Raw genomic sequence first — 25,335 nt, 5'->3', positions numbered from 1 at the left:
GATATTTAATTTGTGTAAATCTGTATGAATTTGGGGGTTGAAACTGGCTATATTTACTAATGAAGTCCATCAGTGACACAAATAAGACTGTTTGGATTTATCGAAAAAATCTAGTCAGGGGAGTAGATGACTATTACAGATTTGAATCATCTTCAGCTCACCGTAATAAGTGAATTGAGCAGTTGTACAGTTCTGATGCCTCCACGGAAACATTTTCAGGAAGTGCAAGGGCTAGAGCTAAGAGAAGTCTTTTAATGTGAGACTCTTGGCAGTGAAAAAATAGGAAATGGTTTTAAAAAAAAGGATATGAATATGTCAAAATGAACTTTCTCCTTTTTTAATTCTCTTTTATTTGACTTTTTTGTTTTTAATTTTCATTTCTCTCACTTCACTTTTTCTCTAGTTTCACTGATGCCACCTGATATAAGGATATATTAATGTTTTTAATGTCATTTTAAACATTTTAAGGTAATGTTAGTCACTATTTAATCATGCCCTAGGCTACTAAGAAATATTACACAGTGGCATAGGAGTTGATATTGTAATGACTAAAAAACTATGCCTCACTGAATGAAAGAAATAACCAAAGAAATGGAAGAATAAGTGGGAATTGTATAAGTTGTAAGTGCTTGTGTTCCTTGCCCCATGGATAAAGGATAAATTTAGGAATAAATTAAGTGGTACTTTCAGCAATTAGTTTCATTACCTGGTGGCTCAGATGGTAAAGACGCTGCCTGCAATGCGAGCACCCGGGTTTGATCCCTGGGTTGGGAAGATCTCCTGGAGTAGGAAATGACAACCCACTTTAGTATTCTTGCCTGGAGAATCCCATGAACAGAGAAGCCTCGTGGGCTACAGTCCATGGGGTCGCAAAGAGTCAGACAGGACTGAGTGACCTTCACTTTCATTTCACTATAAAGCTTTCTTTCTTATAGGAAAATTTCTTGACAGGCATACCAAAAAAAAGCATATCAATAATTTTCTCAATTGCAGCGAAGAAATTAAAGTTCAGCCGAATCAGTTCAGAGAATCCGCTGAAGCAAATGGAAGGGTTTATGAGGAACAGAGAAAGTTAGAAGAAAGTTTTACCATCCACTTAGGTAAGTGTGTTAATTTTTTACAGTCACCACTTTGTAACTGGTGAAACTTTTTTAATGTTTTTAAGAGAAAAGTCCTTAGCGTATAAGTAAAATATGTCCCGGTTCTTTTTAAAATGAAAGTCTTCCTTGATGGCTCAGACAGTAAAGAATCCACTTTCAATGCAGAAGATCTGAGTTTGATCTCTGGGTTGGGAGGATCCCCTGGAGAAGGAAATGGCAACCCATTCCAGTGTTCTTGCCTGGGAAATCCATGGACAGAGAAGCCTGGTAGGCTATAGTCCATGGGGTCGAAGAGTCAAGACACAACTGAGTGACTTCCACTTCACATTTAAAATGAAAAATTAGGTTCTGCTCCAAGAAGGCCTATGTTTATTGGCTATAAGTTTTCTATTTTAGTTCATCTTTTTTTTTTTCAAATGCAAAGGTGAAATATTAATAGTTATTAAAATAGAACACAGGCTTTCTCAGTGGCTCAGTGGTAAAGGACCCACCTGCCAATGCAGGAGATACAAGTTCAATCCCTAGGTCAGGAAGATCCCCTGGAGGAGGAAATGGCAACCCGCTCCAGTATTATTGCCTGGAGAATCACCATGGATGCAGAGGAGCCCGGTGGGCTACAGTCCATAGGGTTGCAAAGCATTGGGCACGACTAAGCGAGTGAACAGCAGCAAAATAGAAAATTGAAAAGCCCATCTTAAAGTATTCGTAGCACAGATTTACTAGGATTCCTGCCACAGAGATTTGCCTCCTGCTCTGCTGGCTTTCTGCAGCTGTCTAAGTATCTTTCTGGGCCGGCTGCCTTCCCCCAGGGGCCCAGCTGAAGACCATGCATAACCTGAGGTTGCTGAGAGCAGACATGCTGGACTTCTGCAAGCACAAGAGGAACCACCGAAGCGGTGTGAAGCTCCACCGACTACAGACGGCGTTGTCGCTTTACTCCACGTCCCTTTGTGGCCTGGTGTTGCTGGTCGATAATCGAATTAATTCCTACAGTGGTATTAAAAGAGGTAAGTTAACATTGTGCGTAGTTATGCCCTCAAAGTTCTCCATTTAATGCCATTTGAAAGAGAAAGCAGTGAGAGGAAAAGAACTGAAAAAAGCTTGAGCCACCCCAGTATTCAGGTGGTCCAAACAGCATACAGACCCAGACATAGTTGTGTAGGATTTGTTTCATACTTTAGCACCCATGGGGCGCTTTAGGATATTTCATTTTTCTTAAAATCCTATCATAGATAATACTTTAAAGGATCCTTTTTCATGGTATCACAAAAAGAACAATCAAGACATAAATACATTTTTCAGTTTAGAAGCAGATCCTGACTGAATTTTAGTTCATCCATTTGTCATGTTTTTTCTCTATATTTTTAAATAGTCTATTTCTTAAAAATGCTAGGTTGAATTCTGCCTTCCCTCCTAGTACAATTCATTTTTTCTGATGATTTTTTAAGAGTTTGACATAGAAAGTGCATTGAAATGTAGAACTACTTTTAAGATGCTCGAATATTTTATTTTCTATAGTAAGTGTAAGAACCTATTTTTTTTTTTAGCACTTTTGGGAACTAGATTATGATCAAAGTGTCTACTATTTAAAGAAGGTTTGGACTTTTATTAAAATTTCCTTGCCTATTAATTATGTATTCTTTTGAGCCATCGAGAGAGTGAGTTTCTGATCAGAACCAAATTGTTGTCCCTTAACTTACTAAGACATAATCATAGACAGGACAAGTATGAGCTGCCATCCTTGGAAATACTGTGTTCCATTTCTGATGGATCTCTCTGTAAGTAAACACTAAAGATCTGATACTTCACCTTTGCAAGTTTGTTAACTATGTTGGGTCCCCTAGATTTCGCCACGGTTTGCCAAGAATGCACTGACTTTCATTTCCCCCGGATTGAAGAGCAGCTGGAGGTTGTCCAGCAGGTTGTACTTTATGCAAGAACCCAGCGCAGGAGCAAGTTGAAAGAATCTCATGGTCAGTGAAACTCAGATTTTAAAAAATTTCACTTTGAGGATGTTCTGTCTCTAAGCACTCTCTTAGCATCCTGGCCACCTGAAATAGAGAAAGTTGTGGGAAGGAAGAAATTAAGAACAAATTTCAGAGTCTTTAGAAGCTTGAATTCTGTTCTTAATTTTCTTTTCTGCCTGATTTTGTTCAAGATCCTTAGAAAAACTGTTTTAAAACTTTGATTCTGTAGTTGTACTTGAAGTAGGCACTCAGTGGAAAGTTGGGATCCTTTGCTTCAAGTTCTGTATCTCTACAATGGATATAATTAGAACTGTAAAGGACATTGAAATCATAGGGTAAACAGCCCGAAATATACACTTCTTATATGTTCCATCTTTGATCCACTTAGGTATCATGAAGTCAGTTACAAGAACTGGTTTTGGTTGTTCTTTTTAAAAATTACTATGTTTAGAACTATATCCTGCTTTTTCTATATTTATCCACAATCTAAACATCCTTATAGGAAATTTACTGGAAGATGGTTTAAAAGCTATGGGAAAAGTTCATGGTGTCTCTCTTCAGTAATTTTTAATTATGTGTAAGAAGACCTTTGGGAAGACAGGGGAGACATAGAAGAAGATACTCTAGCTCAAGTTACAGAGTGATTCTGCTATCTGTAATTGAAAAATGAAAGTTTAGAAAGGAATCTCTCCAAAAAGTAAATTGGTGCCATAAGTTTGTTTAGTTAAGAGCTAAATATATAAGGGTAATATTCATTCAAGAATATACATGAGGTCTGTTTTTCTTATTTTTCTGATATTTCATAGTATATCACAAGCTTAAAATTACAATACATGCTCTTATACGACTCGAGTACATACCCAGTGTTTTATTATTTCTTACAGAAACTTGATGTCTTGCCCAAGAAATAAAATATGGCACGTTTTTAATAGTTGGTCAGACCTTTAAATCTGCTTCCGGTGCTTTGGTTGTCTGCCTTGTTTGTTTTGCAGCTGCAGTGTTTCAGAGAAACACTTAGAGTTTTCTGGTGCTTTGGGTTCACAGGTTTTGTTTTTTATAGTAAACAGAGACACTGCTATACCTTTGCTTGGTGACTTTATTCTCTCTCCCATGTATGTTGAAGAATTCCTCCTGTTCTCCTGATGATAGAAGGCAGTTCTCTAGAATCGACTTGATTAGCATTCATAATAGTGTCTATGTTTATTCAGTAGACTTAAAAAAACATTTTTTTAAATTGTAATCCTTGCTGAAATAGGTAAAGATAGCCTTGTATGTGCTAAATCGCTTCAGTCGTGTCTGACTCTTTGTGACCCCCTGGACTATAGCCTGTCAGGCTCCTCTGTGGGGTTCTCCAGGCAGGCATACTGGAGTGGGTTGCCATGCCGTCTTTCAGGGGATCTTCCCAATCCAGAGATTGAAACCGTGTCTTCTGTGTCTCCTGCATTGGGAGGGGTTCTTTACCACTAGTATCACCTCAAGATTCACAATTCAGACTGTACAAAAGAGCATACGGTGAGAGACTCTGTGGCTCTGTCCATCAGCCATCCAGTTTCCTGCTCCTGGGGCAGCCAGTGCCGTGTCTCGTGTACCTTCCAGACATGCGTTTATGAATGTGTGTGTGAGCACATGTCTGTGTGTATTTACAGATTTTCCTGCTTCATGCAAATGGAAGCTTTCTCTGCACACTCTTTTGTCTTCTGCTTTTTTTTCCACTGAATAGTTTGTCTTGGGCATCCTTCCACATCTGTACAGACAGAGCATCCTTAGAGCCTGTTACTGCTGGATAGGGTCCACTGCAGGATATCCCCTTAATGATCACATCCCTGTTAATGGGCATTTCATCTGTTCCAGAGTTTTTTCTTCTAAGTAATAATGCATGAATAATCTTACACATATATCATCTTGCATGAGTGAGCATATCTCTGAAATAGAGTCCTAAAAAGACATTCCTGAGCTAAAGGGCACAGGCAGTTGTACTTCTGATAACGTTAGCAGTTACTCTGCGCCGCAGCCCCGCCAGTTTGTATTTCCACTATAGGTAACGGTGGCTTTGCTCTGGCAATGCGTGTCACTCACAACAGACCCCGGCTGAGTCTCGAAAATCAGCCTGGAAGCGCACCCCAACAAGGACCTTCGGGCAAATTCCAGTCCATCCTCTTATTCTTCTGCCAACCCCTGCCCCCATCTCATTCAAAGTGGCACGGATGTGATCGGAGACATCCAGCTATTGTTCTCTGTAGTGACTAAAAGCATGAAGACGGAGATCACAACAGTTAGGAGAAGGCAGAGGGTGCTGAGTATATTTATGAGAGGTTAGAAAGTGTGTGGGGACGGAAAGTTTTTAAACCACATACGGTTAGGGCACCGTGTGTACATCATGGTAGTATTTTGTTCTTGTTCGGGCAGCTATTTTGTGGTTTAAGTGAGTCAGTGAAACAAGTAGGTTTATAAAAGACTCCTTTCTTAGAGAAGCCCGCATGTTGTTATAGAAGAGTTGTGCCAAAATGCTTTCCCCGTCTCTTCCTTTTCTGAGGCGTGCCCACGTTTGTTATGCACGTTTACATCCTGATACGGAAGTCTGTCTATCCTAAGACACTCCATTATTTTTCTCACTGTGTTTTTATGTTTCTGTGGTTCATGATAAGCCAAAAGCAGTTTCATTTTTGTACATATTTTATACCCATTTTTGAAAATAACCATCTTCTTAGTGTTACAGGGTATTACCTTTGAAACACGGAAGGCGGGCGGGCTATAGACTGTTCTTTTTTTTGTTTCTTAGGAAGGATTTTGTCAGTTTCAGATTGCACGTGAACAAAATTAGAGGCTCCTCATTTACTGTGTTTTTGTTTTCTGTGCTGTGAGCAGCCATTTATTCAGAGCCCGTCAATTTCAGGGGTCTGTATGAGAATCACATTATTGCATTAAATGTGGATTCTGGCAACACAGAGCCTTCTGTCTATGTCTCTCCCTCCCTCAGTGTGTTTATAAAATATATGCGTTTACAAGGTACAGTGTTATAACCAATGACTCAGAGTAGTCAGTGGGTAAAACACTAGGTTACTTTTATTCAGAACTTTTAAACTATAATACTCCCTGGTAGTTTCAGTTTACTCATTTCAAGTTCTGACCTGTTTTCAAGTGATTTTCTCATATTGAAAGCCATTGCGATATAGTCTTAGATTTAATTTGTATAGATACATAGTTTCTTAAAGACAGGTATCTAATAATATTCACGCTGCATTTTTCAGTTCTCTTAGGATTCTTATAAAATTCCGATGTGTTTTCTATTAAAAATATATGTATACAAGTAAAATAACGTGTTCAGCCATAATAATGAATAATCAAATGTGCTATATTTTATTTTAGCAACATTTATCCTTCAAAGTAATATCATGCCTTCTAAAAAGAAAGAAAAACTATTGAATATCTGGTGGGGGCGGGGGGAGAAGACTCCATTTGAAATGGAATCTCAAGTATCTATTTGGAAGAAATTGTATATAGTGTCAGATAAGAAGTGACAGATTTCAAGGATGGGCTGAATATCAAATGATTCCCAGTGCTACTAACCATTAGCCTGTCATCCTGAACAAGTTATATCCTCAACAGTGACTCAGATTCTAAAAATAAAGATGGCCACCCCACAACTGCCTAATGAAGTTATTTTATGTGTAGTTAACTTAGTGCCCTGAACGGCCCAAATGAAAAACAGAGCCTTGGCAAGTCTCTTGTGGTCAAGATCACAGAATTTGGAACCTGAGTGTGTGGGTTCCAGACCTGGTTCTGCCACTTACCTGTGCCTCCTTCCTTAAGTGAGTTAACCCATCTAAGCCTCTGTTCTCACATATAAGATGAAAAGGGTAGAGTGTTCTGGTTAGAGGAGTTTTGTAAGAATTAAGAGACCATCCGTATAAAGCATGTCACAGACCACCTGATACCTAGAGATCCTTAGTAGATTTTTGCTGTGGTTGTGGTTGTTTGGGGGACATCACAAGTGTGTTCTCATACGTTAACTATATTCTCTCATGTTGCGTTATCTTATAAATAGATTCTGGAAGCCGAAATGGAGGAAGTGACGATAAGACTAAAACTGCAGATAGAAACTATTTAAATATTTTACCTGGTGAGTATTATTTCACTTGCGGTTTTCTTATACTCACGTGCATTGAAATCACAGATTTGAAACACAGGTTCTTTTGGTGTACATTATACAGTTTGTTGAATGTATCACCCTAGAACTTTGTATCTCTGTAGATACCCTGTTATAGTGTCCAGCAACTAAATCCTTATTCTTATACCAGCCCTGAGTTTTCCCAGATGCGTACAAGAAAAATTCCTCAAGCCGTTGCGTAAGTTTTTATTATTATTTGCTGCGTCACACATTGTTCCTTAGTTTCTTAAATGAGCCAATAAATCACTTTTTTTCTGACATATAAACAACAGTAGATAGAGATGTAAATAATTGAGCACATGGGAAGAGCACAGGTCATCTGATTTAGAATCTTTTTTATTGCTATCTCCCCATAAATGTTCCTGTCCTCCCTTTCTTTAAATCTCCTGTATGACTCTTGGGAATATTGCTTATCATCTGGAAGTTGGGCCCCTGATGTTCTTCCAGGTTCCATGCCCTCTGATGGCCTGCAGCAGTGTCTGTGTGACAGGGCACAACAGGAAGGCCCGTGTGGAGACGCTGTGTCAAGTCTCTTCAACCACGTCGCAGGTGCTGAAACAGCCAAGGTTGTCTGGCTCCATTTCCTTCCCCAGATTTTCGACGCCAAGGCCACATTCCACGTAATCCTGGTGCTCACTCCTCTCCCGGCCAGCTAGCTTGTGGTCGTCGGCTTCCGAGTGCACGCCCACCTCAGAGAGCCCACTCCGGTGGATAATGCTAAGTGGCGGGGATTGTGTCACCACGAGGTGGTTCTCCACTTTGTGGAGCAGGAAACTGTCCTCCTCTCCATCTAAAAATACCTTCATTGAGACAGGATTTATCTTATCTCTCTTCGTAGGTGCATAATTTAAATCATCTATATTTTGTGGCTTTCTTAAAATGTGTCACCCTTATCTGTTCTGGAGGTACCAATGTCTGACTTTTTTAAACTTAACTCTTTACTGCTGTGTGCATTTTCCCTCTTGGTCCTTCTTGGGAAAAGCCTGTAGGTGAGTATCTGGCTATTAGTAGTAAATCAGGAGACTGTGCTATAAGTCAGCATCAGAGAAGGTGGAGTTAAGGGTTCAGTGAGCTATGCTGGTAGCTTCTGAGTTTCCATTTGGAAAAAGCTTGCCAGCCTACCCAGGAAGGAGACAGGAGATTAGAAGTGTCCAGATCACAAAATCCTTCTAGATTTCAAGTTACAGAGAAAGAGTTTGATTTATGTCTCTTTTAACCAGTGAGTTTGCTTCGTCATTATCTAATTACTTGTAGCTTGTATCATCTTAAGAATTAAACATCAGCTTCTCTAATTCTTAAAACATCTTTGTAAGGAAAGCAGTCAGGAGTTATTTTTCCCATCTAATTCATAAAGTACAGAGGATCTGTAAATTGAATTGATTTGCCCAAGATCACTCAACCAGTCAGTGCTAGAGGCCAGATCTTCTTAACACCCAGTCTGGTCCCTTTTCCTACCGTCTTCTGTTATTTCAATCACCGCTGCCAGCGCTGAGACCCCCACGCTCCTCACGGGTAAAACGAGGCCCAGGACAAGTCGTCTGAGGTCGGATGAAGCAGTGCCAGCTTGGGGATTAGGAACACCTGACTTGTGCAGTAAGTGAGTCGTCAGCCCCTGTGCTGGCCGTGGCCCAGTTTCAACATGGTGACCCCCCACCACCTAAGCCATCAGCCAGAGTTCGAAAGGGGGGGCCTCCTGGGACCTGCCTGGTTTCTGATAAGCAGTCCGCGTCTCGTGTTGCCTGCCAGGGAAATGGCAGCCGTACCACTTCTTGCCAAACAAGTTTTTTTTTTTAACGTTTCTTTTGTCTAGTTTGGCCTGTCACTGGCCTTTCTCTAATTTCTTTTACTGCTTATCTAGTTCTTATATCGTAAGTCAAAGAAGAAAAAAAAACAGACTTTTGACTAGGGCCTATCAGTGACACAGCTTATGTATACTTGTAACTGGAAATTGTTAAACACCGTGCCAACGTGTGTTAAGTACTTTAAACATACTCTGTGTTTATAAGTAAATACAAAGTAAAATCCTAAGATAAGGACCTTGAGGCCAGGATGAGCAGAATTTGTGGGGATGTGGGTTAGTGATGGAAGACTAGGTTTTACAATAGCAAGATTTTCCTTGAAGAACATCTCAGAATTTCCAGTGAGGCAGGTGTGTTTATAAAAACATATTTTTATATATTTTCTGTTTATTTACATTGACAGAAACTGCAGAATATAAAAGCCAATGGCTGGCATGGCTACCTAGGAAATGGAGTGATTGTAGAAAGCCTGGATAAAATAAGCTTTTGGTTGAAAACATTTGATTACCATTCAGCAAACCAAAGTTTACCAAGTACCTTCTGTGTACCAGGTCCTGTAGTTTCATGAGCTACAGACAGCACGGTAAACGAGAGAGGCAAAAGTCCTTACAGTCACGGCATGTAAATAGTGGTACTCTCTTTAAAATAACCTCATAAATAGATAACAAAAGAATTTCAGTGCTGAGGAGAAAATAGAACAATGTGAAAGAGAGTAAGTGAGGGGTGAGGGAGTCCTACATCAATCATATGGGTCAATCAAGGAAGACTTCCGAGAGGAGGTGACTTTCGCTCTGAGACATGATTGGTGAAAAGCAGTCATCTGGACAGGAGCCGTGGGGGAAGGGCCCTCAGGAAGCAGCCCTGGATCAGGAACAAGCCCTGTGTGTGTGAAGACCTTAAGGAAGGCCGTGTGGCTGGGGTGAGAAAGGGTAAGACAAGAGGATGGAGTTTGGGTTTTTTTCCTGAGTGTCATGTGAGCCTTTTGGACCATGTTAAGTGGGAGAGTGATGTAATCTGGTCTGTACTTAAAATCATGATCGTTGGCAAGAATGGGAACAAAGAGGTTAATTTAGAGGCTGTTGCTGAAACCTAGGTGATAAGATGGTACTGTGAACTAGGGTGATAGCAATAAAAATGGAGTGCTCAGACTTGAGATAGTTGAGAGGTTTGTTATAGATCACTTCATGGCAAATAGAAGGAGAAAAAATGGGAGCAGTGACAGGTTTTATTTTCTTGGCCTCCCAAATCACTGTGGGCAGTGACTACAGCCATGAAATAAGACACTTACTCCTTGGAAGGAAAGCTATGACAAACCTAGACAGCGAATTAAAAAGCAGAGACATCACCCTGCCGACAAAGGCCCATAGAGATAAAGCTATGATTTTTCCAGTAGTCGTGTACACATGTGAGAGTTGGACCATGAAGAAGGCTGAGCACCAAAGAATTGATGCTTTCAAATTGTGGTGCTGGACTCTTGAGAGTCCCTTGGAAAGCAAGGAAATCAAACCAGTCAATCTTAATGGAAATGAACCTTGAATTTTCACTGAAAGGACTGATGCTGAAGCTCCAGTACTTTGGACACCTGATGTGAAGAGCCAACTCACTGGAAAAAGCCCCTGATGCTGGGAAAGATTGGAGGCAAAAGGATAAGGGGGTGGCAGACGATGAAATAGCATCACGGATTCAATGGACGTGAAATTTGAGCAAATTCCAGGGGATAGTGGAAGGCAGGGAAGCCTGTTGTGCTACAGTCCGTGGGGTCTCAAAGAGTTGGATACAACTTAGCGACTGAACAACAACACTGAAAATAGTTGGTCGTGAATTGGATTGGGGAGGATGTCATAAGAAAAAGAGAGTAATGAAGGCCAACTCGTGTGTTTCTGTCTTTGCAGCTAATGGAAGGAAACTGGGCCCCTAAACTGAGATGGAGAAGAGCAGGTGCAGGGTGTGGGGAAGACAGATCTTCAAGTAGCCTGTCTTGACATATTAATTTTGAATGATTAGAGCGCTTTGAGCATTTATATCAAAACTGCGATGATGGGCACTGATTTGATTTACATACTACTTGGTGGTCTCTTCATACCAATTTATGAACCTAAGATGAATTCGGCCATCACCTCTCTTTTCCATCACCTTCTTTCCAAGAATTAAGTAGCACTAATCCTATTTGCTTCCTGAGTTCCACACAGGTCCCTGATAAACTCCTCTGCTGGTTCAGCACACTGGCTGCCTGTCACAGTTGTCTCTGAAGCCCACTAGTGAACACGCTTTGTGTTTCTGAAAGTCACGATTGTTATCTGGTGTTCACAGGAGAATTTTACATCACACGGCACTCTAACCTCTCAGAAATACATGTCGCTTTCCACCTTTGTGTGGATGACAACGTGAAATCGGGAAACATCACTGCTCGGGACCCCGCCATCATGGGGCTCCGAAACATCCTCAAGGTTTGCTGTACCCACGACATCACGACCGTCAGTATTCCCCTCCTGCTGGTGCACGATATGTCAGAGGTAAGCAGGTGGGAAAAGTGCTGGCATTTTCTGAGAATGTGGCAACACTGTAGAATAAGCATCATCAGCTTTACATTTGTGGAGAAGGCAATGGCACCCCACTCCAGGACTCCTGCCTGGAAAATCCCGTGGATGGAGGAGCCTGGTGGGCTGTGGTCCATGGGGTCACTTAAGAGTCGGACACGACTGAGCAACTTCCCTTTCACTTTTCACTTTCCTGCATTGGAGAAGGAAATGGCAGCCCACTCCAGTGTTCTTGCCTGGAGAATCCCAGGGACGGGGGAGCCTGGTGGGCTGCAGTCTATGGGGTCGCACAGAGTCGGACACGACTAAAGCGACTTAGCAGCAGCAGCAGCAGGTTTACCTCCACATTTGTATTGGCCTAGACCACCGTTAAAATTACTTAGCACTCTCTGAGTAGGCATTGACAGGCAATAGAAAGAGATGCTTGCTCGTTGTCAGGAAGAAGCCAGCCTCCTTTCACCAGGTTCTCAAGGACACTGTTGCTATAAAGCACATACTGGCGGCTTCTACAACTAAAATGTGGCACAATCGTTCGCTTCTTTTGCGATGGACTGTATTTTATGCTTTTAAATTTAAAAAAAAACTCTCTTTCCATGACTGCTTTCTCTCATGCTTTCTTCCCTCCCCTCCATGAAAGCTAGTTAGAGGGGCTAAGTTGTGGACATAATACAGAGGTTAGATCCAACTTTAGTTAGAGAGTCTGGAGGAGTGAAACAGCCTCCAAGCAGGTGCCAGCTGGTCCTTCCGGGAGAGCCCGTGGCCAACGGGGTGAAGGACCTGTATCAGCAGCACGGTGCTGCTGGTTTTGAGTGGCATTCTTTAAAAAGCAAAATGGCTAGCCGGCAAGGACAGATTGTGAAAGGAAGGGCATTCACTCCTTGATTATTAAAAGTTATTTACCAGAGTAGCAGATGTGTGTAAACCCTCTTACCGTAAAGAAGTGGTGCAGAAGATTTTATGTTGTACTTTTCAGAGTGACTGAGTCCCCGCTTAGACTCATCGTATTCAGGAGGCCTCACTTTAAAGGCAGTTCTCTGTATAAACACACACACAGCTCAAGTCCATGTAAGACAGGGTGGTTTAGATGATTTCCCACTGACCATCCATGTGTGTTTTTACCAGACACACACCGTTTTGATTAAGAGAGCTCTGACTCATTTAATGAGCAGTGCGTCCGTGTTCTCAGCCTCTCAGCCTCAGTCATACCCAATTCGGCAGCAGGAGTGACTGACCAACGTGTTTTGTTGTTTCCTTTCCTTCCACTGTCGCTTTATAAAGTCTCAGTCCCACCAGGAACTTGTAGCCATCCTTCTCATCACAGACCAGCCCATCTATAGCAGAGTCTTTGGGGAGAAACAAAGAAAGTTTGTGACGAGGTCCGGCCCCACAAAAGTATCCAGACATGCCTGCAGCTGGACTCCTGGTTAACCAGTTTATAAAAATGGTTCTATGTAGGTGGGAAACGACCTCGAAGGGAGCATTTCCAAAAGTCACCAGGTTCGGCCTCACTCCCAGACATCTGACACTAGCAGTGTGCCCTCTCCCACAGTGTCACAGAAGTTGCATGTTTTAAATCGGGACGGCCAGCTGCAGAACATTAAGCCTGCGTCCAGAGTCCCGTTTTAATTCACAAGAGTATATCAAGCCACACTCCTCCCATCAGTCATATTTAAACATCCATTCAGGTCACAGAGTCTATCCTGCAAACTCAGACGACACTGCCCAGGATATAGAGACAGTGTTTGTCTTAGCTTTCACAAAAGGGTCCCACAGCATTTCGTCTCTTGTTTTCTTCCTGTGACAGACAGACTTGCCCCACTCATGCCCACGCTGCAGCACATGTGAGGTGACACTGCTGTCGGAAATGGTCCTGGCCTGGGGTTGATAAAATGAATTGCAATTTAAAAAAAAAAAAGGAAAAAATAATCCATCAGCCGGAAGGAAGACATCCTACTCTTAGCAGTTCTACCCCCGTAGACCTTTGCGACCTGAAGACAGTGTCATCCTGGAATCAGTCTAACCTGCCGTACGGGGAGTGAACCAGCAGGCCACGAAGCCCGAGTTCCCGGCTTTTCCTCTTGTCTGTGCTGTGAACTTGTTGACTTGTTTGGGACTCGCCAGGTTTTAGTTGTCGTGGTTGTGGTAGACGCGGATGTTGTTCTTTGTTTTTAACTTTCCGTTGTTGTTTAGTTACTCAGCCATGTCCGACTCTTTTGCCACCCCCTGTACTGTAGCCCACCAGGCTTCTCTGTCCGTGGGGTTTTCCAGCAAAGAATACTGGAATGGGTTGCCATTTCTTTCTCCAGGGGATCTTCCTAACCCAGGGATCGAAAACCCACGTCTCCTGCATTGGCAGGCGGATTCTTCACCACTGAGCCATCCCGGAAGCCCTTTTAACCTTTCTTAGCATGTAATACTGGAGAAGGCAACGGCACCCCACTCCAGTACTCTTGCCTGGAAAATCCCATGGACAGAGGAGCCTGGTAGGCTGCAGTCCATGGGGTCGCTAAGAGTCGGACACAACTGAGCAACTTCACTCTCACTTTTCACTTTCATGTATTGGAGAAGGAAATGGCAACCCACTCCAGTGTTCTTGCCTGGAGAATCCCAGGGACAGGGGAGACTGGTGGGCTCCTGTCTATGGGGTCACAAAGAGTCGGACACGACTGAAGCAACTTAGCAGCAGCAGCAGCAGCGTATAATACACCTCGGGAAAAGCACATAGAAACGGCTCGCACGTTCCCCGACTGACCACCGACATCAGCAGCGCCCAGGTGATGAAGCAGAACGTCACCAGCCAGCACCCCAGGAGCCGCCCCAGGCTCTCGTCCAGCCGCTTAACCCACATCCTCTCCACTGTTCCCTCCACGAGGGTAGCCGCTGTTTTCACTTTGAAAAGCACAGGTTAGTTAGGTGTCTTTTTCCTGCAAAGTCCTATCAAAAACATACGATTTATTTTGTTTCTGTTTTTAGGAAATGACTATACCATGGTGCTTAAGGAGAGCGGAACTTGTGTTTAAGTGTGTCAAAGGTAAGATACAACCTTATGTTTAACAACAAGGACCTGTATTTCTTCCTCGAAAATCTTGACAGCTGAGCAAGCCAGGTGAAAGAACGTGGGCATTCCTATGGTCACCTGGTGCCCCAGTTGTAGGGTTTAATGAGCAAATCCTTCATAATGGATTTTTTAACCTTTTCCAATCAGAAAACAAAACCTCCAGCCCTCTTTTTTGTTTGTTTCGGGTCACACTATGCAGTCTGTAAGATCAATTCCCCGACCAAGGCTTGAACCTGGGCCGCATCAGTGAAAAGCACCCAGTCCTAACCATTAGGCCACCAGGGACGTCTCCAACCCTCTTGAAATGCAACAGTATTTGAACATTGATAGAACTTACTCTCAGCTACCTTTCATTTTCCCGAAAAGAAAATAGAACCACATATTTATGGAATTTTTAATGACTTGTTTTGGCTTCATTGTGTGGAGACAAAATAGAACTCGAGAAATGATCATTCCAGGTGTTTTGACAGCACTGTGGGGAACCGTGCTGGTGTGGAGAATTAAGGATTACAGAAGTGTGTCTGGCCCTCAGGCTTGCCTCTCCCACAGGAAAGTGGGCACCTAAAACGTGGAGACGGGTAGCCTGACTGTAAACGTCCAGTTTACTTTCAGTAAAGGACAGGTGGGCTTGAACCAGAGCTCATCATTCAGCCACATCTGTTGCTCTGTTGCAGGTTTCATGATGGAAATGGCCTCGTGGGACGGAGGGATTTCTAGGACAGTGCAGTTTCTGGTGCCACAGGTGTGTGACCTGGGTAGATCTCACCCAGTCCAGCTCTGCTATAGTATTCCTTACAGACAGGGCCAGGCACTCTGCCCTGCCCACGGTATCGTCGTTGTCGCTTAGTCTCTCGGTCGTGTCCGACTATTCATGACCCCATGGACTGCAGCCCGCCAGGGTCCTCTGTCCATGGGATTCTCCAGGCAAGAATATTGGAGTGGCTACCCACTGAGAAAGTTTTAACTCACTAATATTCACAGATAGGACAGTAGGGAAACAGTGGGAAGGGAAGCTCTGCCCTCAACTCATTACTACATGACAAAATGCTCACAGGTTTCTGTGTTTTAGGGGGAGAAGTGTTTGGAGTTTTCAAGGCACTCCGTTTACTGTTGAAGATGTTAGCGTCTACCACTCGAGGGTTCTTTGATTTAACCCAAAGCCGAACTTGACTCCTCTTTCCGTTTTTTCCCCCACATTTATGTTATATAGAGTCTAAAGAGTTCATAAAGGAGGACGTGAGCAGAAAACGATTCTGTCTTCTGTGTAGAATTCAGCACGAGTGGTACTTTTATCTCTGATTACACTAGTGTTATCGAGGGCTTTTTCTGGTAATCAGGCTTACTGCTTGACAGACACAGCGTGGGTTCTCAGAGACACGCCCCTGCCCAGAGCCATGCAGTTGAATCAGTTCCCGAAGATGAGATTCTCACGTTCCACCTCATGTCCGAAACTACTTGTATTACTTCCATATTTTAAAACACTTAAAACATTTTTTAAAAATCACTGATAGTTTAACAAATGCAAACTCTTCTCTTTTTTTTTTTTTGTTACGTCTTACAGAGTATTTCTGAAGAGATGTTTTACCAACTTAGTAACATGCTTCCCCAGATCTTCCGGGTGTCATCGACACTGACCTTGACCTCCAAGCACTGAGCCCCCACAGACCAACACACTGAAGAAGATGCTGGGATCCTGTCAAGCAAAAGATGCCCAGAAAGAGAACTTGCCACCCAAGGCACAAATCCGATCATGATAAATGTCTGCTAAACATTCCAAAAACCCATATGTTGTACAGACTGGTGATCAGCCCCTTACTTATATATTCATTCTTAAGCTCTGTTTATGGGGAAAAAAAAAGAGTCTTGGTTTTTTTTTCCCTACTGTTTCCCTACTGTCCTATCTGTGAATATTAGTGAGTTAAAACTTTGTCTGTTTCACACATGGGCATTTGATGTAGGAGATTATTCACTACAATTTCATGGAAATACTTGACTTTCCAAAAGTTTGAATCGTATCCGGGTATAAGGCTGAGTCAATGAGTGTCTTACTCCATGTGATCCCATGGACAGCAGAGCCTGACGGGCTAGAACGCTCCAGGCAAGGATACTGGAGTTGGTTACCATGCCCTCCTCCAGGGAATCTTCCCCACCCAGGGACTGAACGTGCGTCTCTTACGTCTCCTGCATCGACAGGCAGGTTCTTTACCACCCGGGCCATCTGGGAAGCCGCAGGAAACAAAAAGCACTCTTACTGGTACGCCTACACATAATCACTTACAGAAACGCATTTGGCAGAGACAGTGCTTTCTCATAACACAGAATGTGTCTTGATCTTCTACTCAAGGCAGCAACTGTCCAATAACAGCCCTGAGGAGAACACCACTCCAGGCTGGGTCCACGACTCACTAACACTTTACAAACCCTTTTCCAAAGAGCCTGGCGGTCCCCCCGAGAAGAAGGTAGGTGTTCTGCCCTTGAAGCAAGAGATTGTCTTCCAAGCACGAATGCTACCATTGCGACTGATTCTCACACAGCAAGGTAGGTAGAAAATGGGGTGTGCTGGTACGGGCTCAGGAACTGCTGGGGTTCGTACTGTGACAGGTCGCATTGGAGGTGGGTGTAGTGTGATCAGTAAAAGGCGTTGGCATTCATGCCAGGACTTCTCTGGGGGTCCAGTGGTTAAGACTTCACCTTCCAGTCCAAGGCGTACGGGTTTGCTCCCTGGTCAGAAGCAAAGCTTCCCCGTGCCTCATGGCCAAAAAAACAAAAACGTAAACACAGAAGTAATATTAGCAGATTCAATAAAGACTGGAAAAATGGTCTGCCTCAAAAAAAAAGTTAAAATTTATGCCTATTCAATAAATTGTTTGGGATTAGCAGATACAAGCTTCTATGGTGGGCTGCAGTCCATACAGTCCACAAGGTCGCAGAGTCGGACAGGACTTAGCCACTGGATGGCAACCGAAATTGGAAAGGTCAAGCAATGATGCTACCTACCGTTTTTTTCACTTTATAGTTTGTATTGGGGTGTAGCGGATTAGCAATGTTGTGGTAGTTTCAGGTGGATTGCAGAGTGACTCAGCCATACATACACATGTATCCGTTCTCCCCCAAACTCCCCTCCCATCAAGCCTGCCACATAACATTGAGCAGAGTTCCATTCTTACAAAGACACGCCAAACACCAAGCTGGTCACGTGTGTAGTTAAAAGTACCAAATGGTTGGGATTTTAGTGCAGCAGTAGATGAGGGAGTCTGTGGGGTTGCATTTGGACTGAGATGGATAAGATTAAGACTGTACCCGGCGTGTTCTTGGAAGCTTCTTGGGTGGAAGTGGTTTCAGACACTCCATGAATGATGAGGAGGCAGCGGCTTGGCAGGCTGAGAAGAGGAGGAGCGCCCACTGTATGAGGTCCAGACGGGAGCAGGGGTGGAGTGAAGGGAGGTGGTGCAACACCGCCAGGAAGCTGGGAAAAGCAAACTGACTGCAAGGGCCTTCAGGGGATACTGTGCAGACCCTGGGGCCTCAGCGCAGACCATGGGGCAGTGGTAAAGACCATCTCAGTGAGCTTCAGGTTCTCAATTTGTACAGTTAAGGATCCTGAGGAGAGATGATGATGTCCTCAAGGCTTTAAAAGCACACCCTGGAGATGAGGCAGGCGCTGAGCCTGAGGTCTCTGGTCCCTACTGCCCTCTCCCCCACTGCCCCCACTTACATACTCAAAACCCAGCAAGGCTGTAAGCTCGCTGCAATGGGGAAGGGTGGCCCCAGCTGTTGCGCAGCATGGCAGTGTGACTGGAGTGGGGGAAAGGCATGAAGAGGAATTTGAAGGGAAACGCAGCTTAGGTTGCCTGGGCGCTGGCTGAGCTGATCTCCTGGCAAAGCACGTGCCGTCTGTGTCACTGCAGTTGGATCCTGGCTGAGTCTCACGAGGAGGAAGAAAACGTTCCACAAAGGAAAGATGAATTCATGGAAAGAGGCCTGTTTCAGAGGCCCTCGGAAGAATCAGCCGAGCTGTGCTGAAGGAACGAGCAGAGCAGAGAGGGTGGCTCCTCGGGCCTGTTGTTTTTAGGTAAAGAATATCTCTTCTGTTGCTGCTGTTCTTCATTTGCTCAGTCATGTCCAACTCTTTGCGACCCCATGGACTCAGCCAGGCTTCTCTGTCCTTCATTATCTCCCAGAGTTTGTTCAAACTCACAGGCATTGAGTCAGTGATGCCATCCAACCATCTCATCCTCTGTCGTCCCCCTCTCCCGCTCTCAATCTTTCCCAGCTTCAGAGTCTTTTCCTGTGAGTCAGCTCTTCACCTCAGGTGGCCAAAGTATTGGAGCTTCAGCTTCAGCATCGGTCCTTCCAATGAATATTCAGGGTTGATTTCCTTCAGGATTGAGTTTTCCCATTCAGGTGAAATTGAATGGGAATCAGCAAGCGGTACGCAGCATCATGGCATGCCATGCTCACTGTCATTCCTGGCAAGTTCACAAAATCAGAAACATCCTTGACATTTTCTCTTCACCTGTGAAGTCTTGTCCCGGTGAAATGTATCTTGGGAAAGATTTTTTTTCAGTAGCTCGGTGACATCATTAAGAAACCTTTAAGGACTACCAATTCGAGGAACCTCAAACTTAGAAATATTTCCTTGAGGGTACATTACAAAGGAAGGGGAGGGATAAAACAGTGTGGGGTCAGATCCGGCCTAGCCTCATTCAATTCACAGCCTGTGTTTGCAGAGTTTCTTCCACGCAGGCACAGGGCTGAGCAAGATCCAGCCTCCAGAAGCCTATACAAAGACAATGGATTCAAGGAGCTATTTGATTCAAGTGAGAAGACTTGGTAGGCTCTTCTAGGATCTGCGCTGCTGACCACCTCTAATGACCAGAACAGAATCCTGGCTAAATCCCAGCATGGATGGCTGGCCTTTGAGGGTCCCTGCCAGACAAGTATGTGATGCCCTCTTACACATACACCTGCAGTTACTGCCATGCCCCCCAGGGCTCTGTTCCTTTCCTGTTTTCCCAGAGGACGGCCAAGTTCCTGGAATGTCCAAGTCTGAGAACTGGTCGATCTTAATACTGCCTGCAGTGAATCTTCATTCATCGTGGCCTCTATATTTGCAGATTCTCCAGCTTGCTAACATTTATTTGTAACCCCAGAAGTAATCAGGCATCTACCATGAAGAAGGCTGAGCACCGTAGAATTGACACTTTCAAATTGTGGTACTGGAAAGACCCTTGAGAGTCTCTTGAACAGCAAGGAGATCAAACTAGTCAATCCTAAAGGGAATCAATCCTGAATATTCATTTGGAAAGACTGATGCTGAAGCTGAAACTCCAATACTTCGGCCATGTGATTCACAAAACGACTCCCTGGAAAAGACCCTGATGCTGGGGAATATTGAGGGCCAGAGAAGAAGGGGCTGACAGAGGATGAGATGGTTGTATGGCATCACCAACTCAATGGACATGAGTTTGAGCAAACTCCAAGAGATAGTGAAGGACAGGGAAGCCTGGCATGCTGCAGTTCGTGACGTTGCAAAGAGTCAGACACGACTTAGCCACTGAGCAAAAGCAATAGTCTCATCAATTCCAAGTTGCTTGGATGTTGTAACTGACCCTCAGGATGAAATGGGAGGCCTTTGCAACCACTTTGGGCATCGTATGTGCACACACACAAGCAGAACGGTGGAAAACTGAGTCAGCAGACAAGCACACTCCCAGCCGAGAAGAGCAGGGTTACCCTCTGCCTTCTGATTTCAGCTCCACCAACATAACCAAGTGTGCTTTACACAGTCTATTTCCTGCCACATTTTCGACAGTTTTGTTGATGGTTTTACAGGCAAGGATCTACGATTCCTCACTGCTAGAAGGCTGTGATGTGCCTTATGGGGAAATACAGGTCTGGGAGCACAAGCTCCACCCAGGCATCAGTTATGGTGCTGCTGCTCCTGAGTTCACTACATAATGAGTCAACAATTTATTAAAATCAGGCGTCTTTAAACAGAAACGAACATAAGAAAGGTTATGTATCGATTGGCTGATGAGAATGTCATGAGAGCCTTGTATTCTCCTAACTCCCCGCCCCGAGCAGTGGTCCAGGACTTGCTGACTCGGGGTACAGCCCCACAGTCAGCTGTCTACCCGTCTTCTCTCACAGGCAGGCGGGCAGAACGGGCTCTCTGTGGATGCCTTTGGCACGTGGAGAATGAAACCTGGAACACCACCGGGAAGCACATGCTTCCTTTCTGGAGATGTCGAGGAATGAAGCAGAAACCACGCTGTCGCAGGCCCAGTGTGAGATCTGTGTGTAGATCTCCCCTTTCATCTATGTTCTCTTCTGCCTTCTCTTCTCTCCCTTTTTCTTTCTTTAGAGTCATGTCCTGGTTCCCCGTTATCTGCTCCTCTGTGCTCAAAACTAACCAACACGACAGTCTAGCAGCAGAGATGGGAACACAGCTGGACAGTCTGGCGTCAGAGATGGGAACACAGTTAAACAAATCTTGTTCACAGACTGCCTCTGCGATTCAGTCTCCATGGCTTGTACCACCGGGCGTGTTACCCAACCCTCGGAAGGATGTTTCCTCATCTGTAAGCTAAGAAAAATTAATAATAGTGTCTACCTCACCGAGTAGTTGGAGGACTGAATAAGAAAGTGCACACGACCTGGTATATCGTCATTCTATAAATACACACTGCTATTATCCTTCCTTCCTGCTGCCTCCCCTTTCTCCCTTTCTTCCTTCCTGTCTGACCTTTCTCCTCTTTTCCTTCTTTCCTTTCACTGGATGGTAAGGACACGAAGTCACTTAGCACACTGTGTCCCTGGACAGCGTGCAGCCCAGTGGAGTCGGGACAAGCATTCAGGGTAACCTGCAGGACCAGCATGCACGCAGGAAGGTGTTCACACAGTCAGCACAGAATGCTGTGCACACAGTGGCCTGTGGCCACGGTGCCCCCAGTGGACTTGGACATCAGAAGAGACAGGAGCGATGCATCAGGCCGAGAGGGATGCTGAGCCCCTCGAGAGCAACCAGCTTGGCCCTGGCTCTCTCTGGCATGAAGTGCATATCCCCTGGGAGCCCTCGTCTCTCTTGATGGGCCAGCACGAGTCTCCTGGCAGACACACCCTGCCACCTTTGCCAGGAGTGGCAGCAACTTCAGACACAAAGGACGGGGGCAGGTTAGAGTGTCAGGAGGAAGTCACAGGGGAGGTGACTAACCCCGTATTTGAGTGCAGCAGGAAGGACTCTCACATTTTTATCTGGTGAACCTGGATTTTGAACATAACAATAGTATGAAGTAGTTATGAGGTTTCAGGTTCGCTGCCCCCAAAGCAGCCGTATAGAATTCACCCCTGTGATGCTCCCCCGGCTCATCTCTGAGGATCTGTCTGAGAGTTGATCAGATGTGTGCTGTCTCATGGATGACTCACTAAGGCTGGAGGATTAAAAGCTGGCAAGGGATCCAGTGCCAGGAGGTTAGGGAAGACGTCCCGGGGATGAGAGAAGAGGATAGGAACTCTACCATCCCTGGTCCACTTGCTCTGCTGTGTGTGTGTGGTGCCAGTGAAGTAGGGAGGAGGTGAGAGGGAAGCTGCTGCTTTTTGTTCCTCTCTTTAAAATCATCTTGGCCAGGGCCTCCCTGGTGGTCCAGTGGTTAAGACTCTGGGCTTCCAATGCAGGGGTCGCAGGTTTGATCCCTGATCAGGAAACTAGGATCCCATGTGCTGGGTGGTACAGTCAAAATAATAAAAAAAATGCTTTCTAAAAAATCATCTTGGCCATTTTGTCTGGCGTAGCACACTGGATATTTACTCTTCTGTGTAAGTTTTCTTTTAATGTGAAATACTTCAAGCATAGTTAGGAGCGTTAGGAGAATTAGATAGCCAGTCCTCATTTTTCTACTCCCTGTGTATGGGAAATCTTAACATTTTGCTATGTTTGCTTCAGGTCTCTCTGTTTTTTAAAAAAGTTCATTTGGCTGCATCGGGTCTTAGTTGCAGGACTGGGCTCCTTGCTGGGGGCACACAGACTCTCTCATTATGGTGTGTGGGCTTAGCTGTCCTGCGGCACGTGGGATCTTAGTTCCTTGATCAGGAATGGAACCAGCATCCTCTGCATTGCAAGGTGGATTCTTCACCACTGGACCATCAGGGAAGTCCCAAGTCTCTTTTTTTAAGAAGACATGAAACATGAGCAATACAATTGAACGCTTGTCCTTTCTGCCCCTCCCCCATTCCATACTCCCCCTTTATATTGGCTACTTCTCAGTAACAAACCACCCGGACACTTAGTGGCCGAGACAATAAGCCTTCTGACTCCTTACAGCTCCTTGGTCACCTCAGTTGCTCTGGTCTTACCTGGGCTCTTTCATGAGTTTTCAGACAGGTCTCAGAGGTCAGGTGGGCAGCTCTGAAGATCATCATCTCTCTCGGGTGTTTGGAGGTCGGCTGGCTGCATGCTGGAATAGGCTGACCTCAGCTGGGACACCTGGATGGTCCTTCACTGGGTCTCCTCCAGGACGTGGCCCAGACTTGCTTACCTGCGAAAGCAGGTTGGTTAGAATAGACAGTGGAATCGTGCAATGCTTCTGAGGCCTCGATTCAGAAATGGCACATGTCACTTGTACTACATGCTATCGGTTAAAGCAATTCACAAACCCATTGTATCTTCTAGGAGTGAGGGAATAGGTTCACTTCTTGATGAGAAGTGTTCCTGAAGTTACATAGCAAAAAGCACGGATGGAGGATGGGGAGAAACACGGAGTCTATTTGTGCTGCCGGTATATCCGTCTCTCCCAAGTAGTGATTGCCGTCTTGGTTTTGATGTTCTTCATTCTCATGGGCTTATTTATAGTTTTAAGGCATGTCTATAGAGTGTGTATCCATCTCTATATAGTGTATCCATAAAATGTGTCATATCAAGATGTGCAAAAGCTTTCACAAGGAAAACATTATCTTCTGAGTATCATTCAACAGCTTGCTTTTACAAAATTATTTTTTATTTGGCTGTTCTGGGTCTTAGTTGCAACATGCGAGATCTTTAGTTATGGCATGTGAACTCTTAGCTCTGGCATGTGGGATCTGGTTTCCATAGAAGAGATGGAACCCAGGCTCCCTGCATTGGGAAGGTGAAAGCGAAGTCGCTCAGTCATATCCAACTCTTTGCGACCCCATGGACTGTAGCCCTCCAGGTTCCTCCTCCAGGGCATCTTCCTGACCCAGGGATTGAACTCAGGTCTCCTGCCTTGCAGGCAGACTCTTTACCCTCTGAGCCACCAGGGAATCCCCTGCATTGGGAGTGTGGAGTCTTTAACCACTGGACCACCAGGGAAATCCTAACAACTCACTTTTTTAAAACTCAATACGATGCTTTTGAGATTCAGCCCTATTGATACAAATAGAGCTACTTCCTTCATTTCAGCTGCTGTATATTATTTTTGAATACTCTGAATTATATAGGCTTATAGTCCAGTATTGACTATGCCAAAGCCTTTGACTGTGTGGATCACAATAAACTGTGGAAAATTCTGAAAGAGATGGGAATACCAGACCACCTGACCTGCCTCTTGAGAAACCTATATGCAGGTCAGGAAGCAACAGTTAGAACTGGACATGGAACAACAGACTGGTTCCAAATAGGAAAAGGAGGACGTCAAGGCTGTATTTTGTCACCCTGCTTATTTAACTTATATGCAGAGTACATCATGAGAAACAGCTGGGCTGGAAGAAGCACAAGCTGGAATCAAGATTGCCGGGAGAAATATCAATAACCTCTGATATGCAGATGACACCACCCTTATGGCAGAAAGTAAAGAGGAACTAAAAAGCCTGATGAAAGTGAAAGAGGAGAGTGAAAACATTGGCTTAAAGCTCAACATTCAGAAAACAAAGATCATGACATCTGGTCCCATCACTTCATGGGAAATAGATGGGGAGACAGTGGAAACAGTGTCAGACTTTATTTTGGGGGGCTCCAAAATCACTGCAGATGGTGATTGCAGCCATGAAATTAAAAGATGCTTACTCCTTGGAAGGAAAGTTATGACCAACCTAGACAGCATATTAAAAAGCAGAGACATTACTTTGACCACAAAGGTCCGTCTAGTCAAGGCTATGGTTTTTCCAGTGATCATGTATGGATGTAAGAGTTGGACTGTGAAGAAAGCTGAGCGCCGAAGAATTGATGCTTTTGAACTGTGGTGTTGGGAAGACTCTTGAGAGTCCCTTGGACTGCAAGGAGATCCAACCAGTCCATTGTGAAGGAGATCAGCCCTGGGATTTCTTTGGAAGGACTGATGCTAAAGCTGAAACTCCAGTACTTTGGCCACCTCATGCGAAGAGTTGACTCATTGGAAAGGACTCTGATGCTGGGAGGGATTGGAGGCAGGAGAAGAAGCAGACGAGAGAGGATGAGATGGCTGGATGGCATCACTGATTCGATGGACATGAGTTTGAGTGAACTCGGGGAGTTGGTGAGGGACAGGGAGGCCTAGCATGCTATGATTCATGGGGTCGCAAAGAGTCGGACATGACTGAGTGACTGAACTGAACTAAACTGAACTGATTTGCAAATATTTTCTCCCATTCCGTAAGTTGCCTTTTAATTGTGCTATGGGCTTAGTTGCTAAGTCCTGTCCGACGCTTTGCAACCCCATTGACTATAGCCTGCCAGTCTCCTCTGTCCATGGGATTCTCCGGGCAAGAATACT

General features: G+C 44.5%; 1 protein-coding gene across 3 annotated transcripts in view; it reads left to right on the top strand.

The window, feature by feature from the left end:
* C5H12orf4 (chromosome 5 C12orf4 homolog) overlaps nt 1-16,644 on the top strand; it is a 40,169-nt gene extending 23,525 nt beyond the window's left edge. For 2 of the 3 annotated variants that reach the window (XM_027541064.1, XM_027541067.1), the window contains 8 exons: nt 994-1,100; nt 1,910-2,107; nt 2,945-3,073; nt 7,113-7,187; nt 11,345-11,547; nt 14,545-14,602; nt 15,304-15,371; nt 16,191-16,644. In XM_027541064.1, coding sequence (XP_027396865.1) covers nt 994-1,100; nt 1,910-2,107; nt 2,945-3,073; nt 7,113-7,187; nt 11,345-11,547; nt 14,545-14,602; nt 15,304-15,371; nt 16,191-16,283 — 931 coding nt within the window. In that variant the 3' untranslated portion in view covers nt 16,284-16,644. The remainder of the gene's footprint in view (nt 1-993; nt 1,101-1,909; nt 2,108-2,944; nt 3,074-7,112; nt 7,188-11,344; nt 11,548-14,544; nt 14,603-15,303; nt 15,372-16,190) is intronic. The other variant, XM_027541066.1, reaches the window with a different exon arrangement.
* Nucleotides 16,645-25,335: the final 8,691 nt, after the last annotated feature.

This window comes from Bos indicus x Bos taurus, chromosome 5 (assembly GCF_003369695.1).
Source record: "Bos indicus x Bos taurus breed Angus x Brahman F1 hybrid chromosome 5, Bos_hybrid_MaternalHap_v2.0, whole genome shotgun sequence".
NCBI classification, from domain to species: domain Eukaryota; kingdom Metazoa; phylum Chordata; class Mammalia; order Artiodactyla; family Bovidae; genus Bos; species Bos indicus x Bos taurus.
Note: the sequence above shows the minus strand (reverse complement) of the source record. Positions and strands in the feature narration are given on the sequence as shown.